We start from the raw sequence: 10,348 nt of genomic DNA, 5'->3' as shown, positions 1-10,348 counted from the left end.
TTTTTGACGTTTAGTCCGGCCGTGACTCATTTGGAGTTCCGGACCTGCTCCCTGAACTGCCGCAGCGATCCGCAATCCGCACAAGGTCGTCTCGATCACCTCCTTTCCCTCTTCCCCACACTTTCTCGAACCAAGTGTCCTCGGTGCCCCGCAGCCGGATTATCATATCGCCATTTTCGCCTGGCATCAGTGGCTGTGCCGTGCAGTCTCACCCGGTTGGCCTAGGTCGCGCAGCTACGTGCTCGTCTGAGTCGCGTAGCCATGTCCAAGTTACGTGGCTACAAAGAAAGTTATGTGAAGTTTGGCTTTGTCAATATCGGCAGCAAACCGCAATGCGCTTTGTGCGGTGAAGTACTCGCTCTAAGCTCCATGGTGCCGACGAAGTTGACACGCCATCTTCGGACAAAGCATCCAAGCTACCAAGACAAGGACATAGAGTTCTTCGAAACCAAGAAACGACAGTTGGAATCCCAAAAGCTGGATAATCCAAACAAGGTGAGGTCGATATTATCATAACACAGTTTTACGTTAGTTGCGCATACAATGTTCGCTGCGGCAGCGAGCCTCGATCGGTCGCCGAATGCTTGTTCGACGTGCTTTACGTTAGTTGCGCATATGAGGTTCGCGGCAGCCGCGACCCTCGATATGCGTTATGTTCACTGTGCGTACGGTGATCGGCGAGGCTCTGGCCTCATGGTTAGCTGGCAGATTTTGTTCGTTTGCTTTAGTGTATGTGCCATCGAATTTCCACATGTATACAACGCGTCGCGGGGTGGGGAAGGCGACCGGTTAAGACACCAGTTTGTCGCCACCAATTTGACACCAACACCAGTTTGACACCAGACTGTCGATGCAGTGTTTGTAGGTTCGGTTCAGTGTACAAAGTTTGACTTTCGTTGCAGCTGGCAAGCTCTGCAGATGCCATCAAGGCAAGCTACATGCTCAGTTACCACGTGGCCAAACAGATGAAGCCTCACACCATCTGCGAGACTCTGCTTATGCCCTGCATGAAGGACGTCGTCGGTGCTGCCATAGGGAAAGAGCATGTGAAGAAACTGGACAAAATACCGTGCTCGAACGACACCGTGGCACGGAGAATCAGAGAAATGGCGTCTGATGTGCAGGACCAAGTAATTGATAAATTGAGGTCCGCTGGGAAGTTTTCCCTCGCTGTCGATGAAAGCTGCGATGTATCCGGGAGCCCACAGCTTATAGTGTTTGTGCGCTTTGTGGATAACTCTGTCATTGCCGAAGAACTTCTTTGCTGGTCCTGTCTCCTTCTATGTCGTCCTTTGTGTGTGTTCGCTAGCAATATGGAAGCTTACAATCAATACCAACTAGCCCAGCTTAAAGGGGCCCTGCAACACCTTTCTTTGTTATATTGGAATAGTCCCATTATTGACGTATGACTCTTCACGAGCCATATGCCGCAAAAATTTTTCGAATCCGTCAAGTCTAAGTGGTGTTACCAAATTATAGAGATCACGTTCCGCAGCTTTCTCTCTCAACTCAACGCAGCGAGCGCGCGGAAAGCTGCGCGCGGCGTGAGGGGAGGGAAGGAGGGCGGAGGTGCGAGGAGGCGACGTCAGCGCCGGCGGCATTTTTTTCATTTTTTTTCTCTCTGGCGTCTCGGCGCAACCACGTGGTCTGTGCCGCCACTTCCGGTCGGCTTGCGTCGTTCTCGTCGAGCAGAGTCGATCGCGCTGTGTATCGCGCGTGCTTGAAAACTGCGCGTCGGTTTGGTAATGTTGGGTGTGGACCTCGAACGCCGTAGTGTTTTCATCGCTCTGCCAACCATGGAAGCAAACGTGCGCGCTCGTTTGGAACGAATGACAGCTGAGATCGGTTTCGGCCCATACTCCGATACACCGCCTCGTAAGACGGCACTGGCAGACGACCCCGAAGCGCCGCCATTACCGGACGCCAGCATTGTTATCGGAGACACGCTGCGCCCGTGCCTCGGTCGGTCGTGAGAACGTGCCGACGATTGCAGTTCTCAGCTGACGAGGCAACACTCGAACGGCTGCCACTCTCAACGGCAACCGGCGATGGTCAAAAGCACAGAAATATTCACGTTTTCGGCACTGCGCATGGCGAAGAAAACGGAACCACGCAACTACGAGCAGACGAGCTGTCGGTGAGACCGGAAGTGCTAATATTAATGTTTGTTCGGTGTTTTTAACGCGATAACATAATATAAACATACATATATCTACTTATTGAACTAAAAATTAACAACGAAAGTAAAAATTAGGGTGCTATCGTGATTATAACATCAGCCAATGGTGGAACGGCCGACAATCGCGTCATATTTTGCGGACTAATACATCATTTGTCGAGAGAAGAGGGAGCGATTTTCAGCTGACTTTGAGAATTTATTGTAAATTCCAGGCCGTGCGCATCGCTATAATATTTGGCTCGCGTGTTCTCGGGAGCCTCGACTACCGATCGGCAGCGCTTTTTGAGCATGCTCGCAAAGTGTTGCAGGGCCCCTTTAATGCATTAACTTCTTTGCTGTCTGGAACTCGAATAATAATAATAATAATATCTGGGGTTTAACGTCCCAAAACCACCATATGATTATGAGAGACGCCGTAGTGGAGGGCTCCGGAAATTTTGACCACCTGGGGTTCTTTAACGTGCACCTAAATCTAAGTACACGGGCCTCAAACATTTTCGCCTCCATCGGAAATGTCTGGAACTCGAGACCACAACGAGAGGTCAAGACATTTTCGATGCCATTAACAATTTTTTTGTTTCGCGCGGTGTTCGTTGGAACATGTGTGTAGCTGTGTGCACCGACGGCGCTCGAGCCATGGTTGGAAACTCTGTAGGTTTTTTAGGACTCGTTAAGAAGTGAACAGTGCAGTAGCGTTCACACGCTGTTTGCTTCATAAGGAAGCTTTGGCCTCAAAGGAGTTGAGTCCAGAGCTTGCGAGTGTGATGCAACATGTTGTCAAAGTCGTGAACAGTGTAAAGGCTAGGCCTAAGGCCAGTCGCCTCTTCAAGGTACTGTGCGAGGAGATGGGTGCCGAGCACCAACACCTGCTCCTGCACATCGAGGTGCGTTGGTTGTCGCGCGGAAAGGTGCTCGCAAGGGTGTTCGAGCTTAGACAGGAGCTGAGTCTTTTTTGGGCAGAAGATAGGGCACTCGGAGATTCTTTTCAGGACTCTTCTTTTGTGGCAAAGCTTGCTTATTTGTGTGACCTGTTTGAGCACCTGAACCATCTTAACAGCAGCATGCAGGGGATGGGCACTAATGTTGTCTTTTCTGGGGACAAGGTGAGAGGCTTTTGTAAAAAGCTTCAAAGTTGGTTGAGCCGGGTAAACAGAGGCGACTATTCTTCTTTTAAGCTGCTCGGTGGTTTTGCAGGCTCTGGGGTAGTATCTGGAAGTGACAGAGCCACAATCACGGCCCATCTGAGCACATTAAGGTGCCACATTAAGGACTACTTCCCAGAATCTGCCCCAGGCACATGGCTTGTGGCCCCTTTTGAGGCTGACGTAGCTTGCTTTACATATGAATGTGTCGAAGCTGAAAATGAGCTGATGGAGCTCCAGGAAAACACAGTGATGAAGGCAAAGTTTGCCACTGTGAGCCTTGAGGCATTTTGGTTGGGGACTGCATGAATGTTCCCCCTTTTCCATGAGATGGCTGTAAAGCTTCTGTTACAGTTTTCTACGACGTATGCATGCGAGCATGCTTTTTCCAGACTTGCATACTTGAAAAGTAAATACCGAAACAGGTTGAATGTGGCTGCAGATATGCAACTCTGTTTAAGCGCGACTGTGCCACGTATTGATGAACTAGTATCCAAAATGAAGTGATGTGGCACGTTTGTTTGATGTTTTTGGTATCAATAAAAGGCACCTGTTTCATGCTCCAGTTGTGTCAATTTACCTACGTACCCCCCGTCCCTCCCTCCACGTCCCTCCCTCCCCGTCCCTCCCTCCCCGTCCCTCCCTCCCCTCCGCTGCAAGGGGTCCCCCATCACTTCCATCAGTCCACAAGGGGTCCCCGACACATCCATGGCTGAGAACCACTGCTATAAACGATCATGAGTTTGGCAGAGTCGAACAACACAAATATTTGGGTTTATTCATAACTTCCGATCTACGATGGAATTTGCATGTAGACTCTGTTTGTGCTAAGGCTAGCAAAGCATTGTGGAGACTTCGGAGAAATCTGCACCATGCCAGCCCGGAAATCAAATGCTTGGCTTACAAGACTCTCGTACGGCCAATTATGGAGTACGCAAAGGTGGTATGGGATCCGTACACAACAAGTAATCGCACTAAGCTAGATAGAATACGAAGATTGGAGTCACGTTTCATATTTAACAAATACCAGCGCTGCCACTCCCCAACTCAGCTTTGCAAGCTGGCCCACCTTGAACCACTAGAACAAAGGACAGAGTATGAAAGGCTTAAATTACTCTTTTTAATCATTAAAGAACAAGTAAAAATAGACAAATCGAAGTATATGTATATAAAAACTGGGGAAACGTCAAGGCACCGACATAACATGTACACCCCCCTCCCAGATCACACAACGATTGTTTTAAGTTCAGATTCTTTCCGCGGGCGATCAGTGAGTGGAACAGGCTGCCGAATTCCACTGTCTTATCGGAATGAGTACCTTCTTTCTTAAAAAACCTAAATGATTTCGTGTATAAAGATGTATAGCTCATATTTTGCTTATTTTCTGTCCTCAAGAGCAAAGTACTTTGCCTATTTCTTGTCATTCATTGTTATGTATAATAGAAGTTGTATAGGGAGTAGCTATTTTTTTGTATGTATGTTGGTTTTTTCCACCCCTGTTATAGCCCAAATGGGACTGACAGTATAATAAAATGAAATGAAACTTGGTTCCCCGCACGCGTGGTACATAGGGGAGTCGGAGGAGCAGGTTGAAGGGCAAGAAAGTTGACATGACTGTGTTCTTCACCTGAGTGCTTTGCTGACACATAATCATAAAGTCAAACTATTCAGTTGTAACGGAAAGCAAGGCGTTACATAGAGTTGAACTGCGCGGCTTCAAATTTATATTGCGCTTTATGATTTCAAAATACAAAAAAAAATATCATGAACTAAGTTTGTTAATTGTAAGGTGTAACTGGTTGCTTTTGGATGTGAATTTAAGGATTTATTGATGGACATAATCTGCCCTTTTCACTGTGGAAATAATTTATTTCTTTTGCCAAGAATTGCTCATAAAGTAAGCAAAGCTGATAGTAGGCTATCACAAATATTTTGGCAATATGGCCGACCCGCAACAGCGTTATTCACACCACTATCGATAGTATTGTCACGTGGTTGTGACGGTGAAGAATGCTGCAACAAGACTGGGAAATATGGAGCTCTTTATTTGGGCGATCTTGTGACCAGAAAATCAAAACTCAAAATACAAGCGATACAGGCTGCGCGGCGAGAACAGCCGTCGGCCATCGAGTAATCTGATCATCGGTGGAAAGCGTCGTCTTTTATACATCAGTCATCGAACCTTCCAGCGTTATCGCTGGTGCTCGCGTAAGCTCTCAAATAAACTTGACCATTCGCATCCGGTGCGTAACCTTAACAGAATGATCTCAAACAATCGTGAAGCTTCTCAAACATTACGGCGCGGTCTGCGTCAAACGTTGCTAACAGTCTTCGTGGTTGAAACCCCAACAGATCAAAACAAAGCAATAAACACGCGTGGCAGTAATATCGCTAGTAATATTTACCATGGTACTACCGATTGCACTATCGATAGCTTGTCTACACTATTGATAGTTTCAAAAAAACTATCGATAGTCAATTTACCGATAGTTCTGCATCACTACTTACCAGGCACGTCGACAACGCTGGCGTTTAAAGGGTAACCTATGGTGCGACGTAACGTCAGCCCTCACGTTAAGAGTACATATGTCAGTATTATCGAAACTAAGTGCACTTCATGGTGCAATCATGTCAATATCATACGTAGCTTTCGTTAATGTATTCCTCCTGGGTCAAGCAATGCTTCAACATAGCTTGCTGAATCATAGGAATACCAACGTAATGACTGCTATAAAAGCGGAGCCAGGAACCAGAGACGTCAACCTGGATGACTCTTGTATCGTAGGAGTACATACGTAGTGTTTATTGCTCTCTTGTAAAATTAGATAGCCAGCACAACAACCACATTTGACGTTGCACCGACATTACGCTTGCGTAGGCCGTTTTTGCAAACCAGTTTATAGACCTGACATGGCTCTGACATGACATGGTCTGACATGACCTGACACGCAGAATGCTTGGGTTTAATTCCTGCTGGGATCCTATATATAAGCTGTCAATCACCTGTGGCGCATACCCATACACCGCGGCCCGTGGTAAACGGGTATGTGCCACAAGTGTCTGGAGGAAAGGTTTGACGACGTACGCGACAAGATGTTCACGTTATTCATGTCATGACCCGGCATTCATATTCTTCAAATCCTCTTACCCTCATATGCCAATTTTGGTCTATACCAAGTTAAGGAGGCGATCATGAGAGCACCCAGACGTAGGCGGCTAGCTAGCTCGCTAGCCGCATACGGCTGGGTGCTCTCATGATCGCCTCCTTAACTAGCTAGCTAGCCGCCTACGTCTGGGTGCTCTCATGATCGCCTCCTTAACTTGGTGTAGACCAAAATTGGTATATGAGGGTAAGAGGATTTGAAGAATATGAATGTCGGGTCATGACATGAATAACGTGAACATCTTGTCGGGTACGTCGCTAGTTAGTAAGTTAGATAGATAGACAGACAGATAGATAGATAGAAATGCTCAAAGTGCGAAAGGTTCACTAAGAAATGTTTTGCATTTAATAGTGTAGTGCACTGTAGTCTGCACAGTAGGCGCCGTCAACAAAAGCCCCAACTACAACAGCATGGTTTTTTGAAATGTTTTCTCTCCTGCTGATTGAACGAGCAACACCTTTTTTTTTTTTTTTTCTCTCACTTTCTTTTTTTTCTGTTGCACTCATTTGACAAACCGCAGCTAATCGCGGAGGCCACAAGCCATGTTCCGCAAGTTGTCCTTCAGAGCAACGAAATGGGCTTACTGTGAAGTACTGTACTTTTTGACCGTGTGTGAGGTGTATTAAGTAAAAAGACAAAGATACTATACGTCGAAAATGACTCCCCGCTGTCTGTACGGGGGCAAGTGAGCAAAACGTCCTTGGCCAGCTGTCAAAGGTGACCCTACCCCCCCTTTTTGGGCCCTCCGCTAGCTCGATATGATTCTTTCACGTTCAAGGCATCCCCGCCGCAACAGTGTGTTCAAATACCGTCTCTATAGCTTAATCCCGAACTTCTGACTAGTCAACAACGGTTACCCCTTCGCGGTAGCACAACTCAGCGTGGGAATGCAGAGCCCGTTAGTCAGCATGTCACTGTGTCGCAAAATGGCAACCCATTATGCTACGCCACCGTTTGCAGGGCATTTCTGATGGTCATGCGCTGCACAGCCAGTTACAGGCCAGCGAGGACAGCCAGTCAAATCAGCAATGCTCACACCAAATGTATTTTCGACCATAGAAAGCAATTCTAGAAAAAATCCAGGATGTCTTCAGGCGCACGTGGCTGTTTTGGTTGGCGGTACACGACAGTATGAAAAAATTTCGGGGGAGGGTGGAGTGGGGGGGGGGGGGCGCTGTAGCTCGGTCAGCCACCCCCTGGCTATGCCACTGCCATGCGCAAGTGCAGTACCACAGCACCTCCCAATACACAGCTTTCCCGTGATGTCACAGACAGGTTCTCTGCGCTGGTACCCTAACATGGCAGCCACCGTGACTTCTTTATCTCATTAGAGAGAGTCAGTGCAGAGGACGACACCCAGTCATTAGGCCCCCGCATTCTTTTGTGCTCTTCCCACTTTCTTTTGTTTTCGTTCGCCAGCTGCACCAAGAGGGAACACAAAGGAACACCAGGGCTTGGTATGAAAGATGCTTGGAGGCACCGGCACTAATCTGATGGCAAGCCGTCACCGCTTCTTGCTCTGTGTATTCGAGCAAAAGTTCACACATGTCAACCAGCTGGTACCCCAAGATGTCAGCCACGGTGACATCAATGCAAGCTATGTATTCCAGCCACCCTACCCACGCACACAGTTTCTTAATTACCTAGAGGGAAAACTGGCGCTGCCAGCTGTTGTACGCATGAGAATGCTGGGATATGTCGGATTCGGACTTGGTTCGGATTGGTATCGTTCACAAAGAGCCCGGACACCTCGAAGACGTGTCCGGCTTCCACGCGTTCCTATCGTCGAAATGGCTGATTTCGCAGTAAAGCAGCACGTAGTAAGCTATTTCTTTTTTATCACTGCACAGAAAGAAGTTTTATTTAACTTCGAAAACTTCTGTGTCGATGTACAATTTTATGACGCGTAAAAAGTAACAAACAGCCACTAAACTTGGAAGGCAGACGACAATGCCAGTGTTCACTGTGAGACTGTTTGTGTCCTTTTTTTTTCCGCCGTTTCGTTATGCCGTACAGGTCAGTGGACATTTATTCTAGAATATAATACGCACGAATGGCATCCACTTATAAATTTCTTTGTTTTAGAGAAGCTTTATTTACGCAGTCGCATCCGCTTTTTAGCCAAAGCCTCGCTCAACGCCAGCCAACACAAGCCTCGTAGACACATATACAGTCATTCCCATCGCGGCACAGCGCCCCTTAGGAAATTCGCATAGGCAGTGGTGCCAGATTTTCCTCTAGGTATTATTTTGAGATACTCTATGCCCATGCACCGCCATATCGTCAGCCATGTTGGCTCATGGCTTGACTTCGTTTGTGTCAAGCAGCTGTGACAAATTGTGTAAAACGGCGGCGCTTATATTTTTGTTGCAGCTTTTTGGTGATAAGTTATTTTCGAGGATCTTACATGCAAGTTTATGGCAGATGTTTATTTCTCTTAAAGTCACGGCTCAGGAAATCAAAGTTCATGAACATCATTTTAAAATTGTGATTATTTTCGTCCTGTCACAGCGGCCAGGTAAAATGACACTAAAAAAGTTCACCTAATGTCATTCGTTGTAAATGACGTCAGATTTGCCGTGTGACAGGGGTATTGCTTAAAGCACCTCATTTTTAATTTTTTTGTAAATAGTGAGATTCATATAAAAACCATTCTGATCAAACAACGGGAAAAGAATCGGCTTGCCAGTATAGACGAGGCTTTTGATCAGCGAAAACAAAAGCAGCACTGCTACCTAAGTTAAACAAGTTTAATGAAACTTTCTCACTCGACAAGCCTCTTAGCGCAGCACCAGTCAAGCAGCGATACCTTTTCCAACACCTGGAGTAATCAATAACATATGCTGCAGCAGATTAGTAGGAGCGCGTTGATGACACCAAGCAGAGACGGTACGACGACCCACACGCATTCCTGGACCTCAGTCAAGTGCGATAGACAGCAACAGAGAAAAAGACTCACTGGCAGCTCTCCTGTCTTGATACGTGGTTCCCGTCCAGTCAGCCACCTGCGCACGTGCAGCAGGTCATTCAGACACGAACTTGCGACAACGTCGGCAGTAGGGACGACTAAGCCTACTCACCTTGCCGAGGCGGTCGCTCTTGGCGAACGGCTGGTACGGCATATCTTGGTATTGCTGCGGTATGGCACACGGACCCCATCCTGTCGGGTTGTCTTGTATCGGCGGCAGCACGAAGCGAGCCGTCATTGTGGAGTTTGAGTTTCGATTGCACTCGGCTACCATACGCGTTAAACCGGCGGCACGTTGAAGAATGCTTTCTGGCCAGTGTTGCCAGGTCGGACGAGGCGGCGTCGCCAAAAGCGATAGAAACTGTCGCCAAAAAAGTAGCCATTTTTATTTTCAATATTACATTTTATGGCAGTGACTATTGCGACCCGGTGAAAATAACCCAAGTTTATTTTGAATGGGTCGAAATAATGATACATTCGTGGGGTCGCATAGAGTTTCTGGCATAGAATTTGTTGGAGTGGAGGCTCGTCGAGTGAAGGCGGCCGTGGCCATCTTGCCAGAGGCAGAAAGCGCGCTCCACGCATGGCTCCACGCCATTCCTTCCTCCATGCTCCACGCCGTCGCGCGCTGCTGCTTGCGTTGGTGGTGGTAGTGGTTTGAAGAGGAAAAGGCGCCTAATTTCTGCAAGTTATTTGAGGCTGTCCGCATATAGACCTCGTGACCTGGTATGGTGGCGCTACTGCTCTCGCCCTCTTTACTGTTTGAAGCAAGGTCGGGCTGCCTTAGAACGCGTAGTTATTCGCAATGCCCACGAACTATAGGTGGCGCGCCGTGCTTTTCAAGATGGCGCCCGGAGGAGGGTCAACCCGTTTGTTAGCATAGGAACAGATAGGC

At 47.6% G+C, this 10,348-nt stretch overlaps 1 protein-coding gene across 1 annotated transcript in view; it reads right to left on the bottom strand.

Annotated features, from left to right (window-relative positions):
* Positions 1-9,766, bottom strand: part of LOC119400584 (eukaryotic translation initiation factor 3 subunit D) — a 118,748-nt gene extending 108,982 nt beyond the window's left edge. The window contains exons 1-2 of the mRNA XM_049417729.1: positions 9,566-9,766; positions 9,445-9,490 (exon numbers count right to left, since the gene is read on the bottom strand). Coding sequence (XP_049273686.1) covers positions 9,445-9,490; positions 9,566-9,727 — 208 coding nt within the window. The 5' untranslated portion in view covers positions 9,728-9,766. The remainder of the gene's footprint in view (positions 1-9,444; positions 9,491-9,565) is intronic.
* Positions 9,767-10,348: the final 582 nt, after the last annotated feature.

This window comes from Rhipicephalus sanguineus, chromosome 7, assembly GCF_013339695.2.
Source record: "Rhipicephalus sanguineus isolate Rsan-2018 chromosome 7, BIME_Rsan_1.4, whole genome shotgun sequence".
Taxonomy (NCBI): Eukaryota; Metazoa; Arthropoda; class Arachnida; order Ixodida; family Ixodidae; genus Rhipicephalus; species Rhipicephalus sanguineus.
The sequence above is the reverse complement of the archived record's forward strand: the minus strand, read 5'-3'. Positions and strand labels throughout refer to the sequence as shown.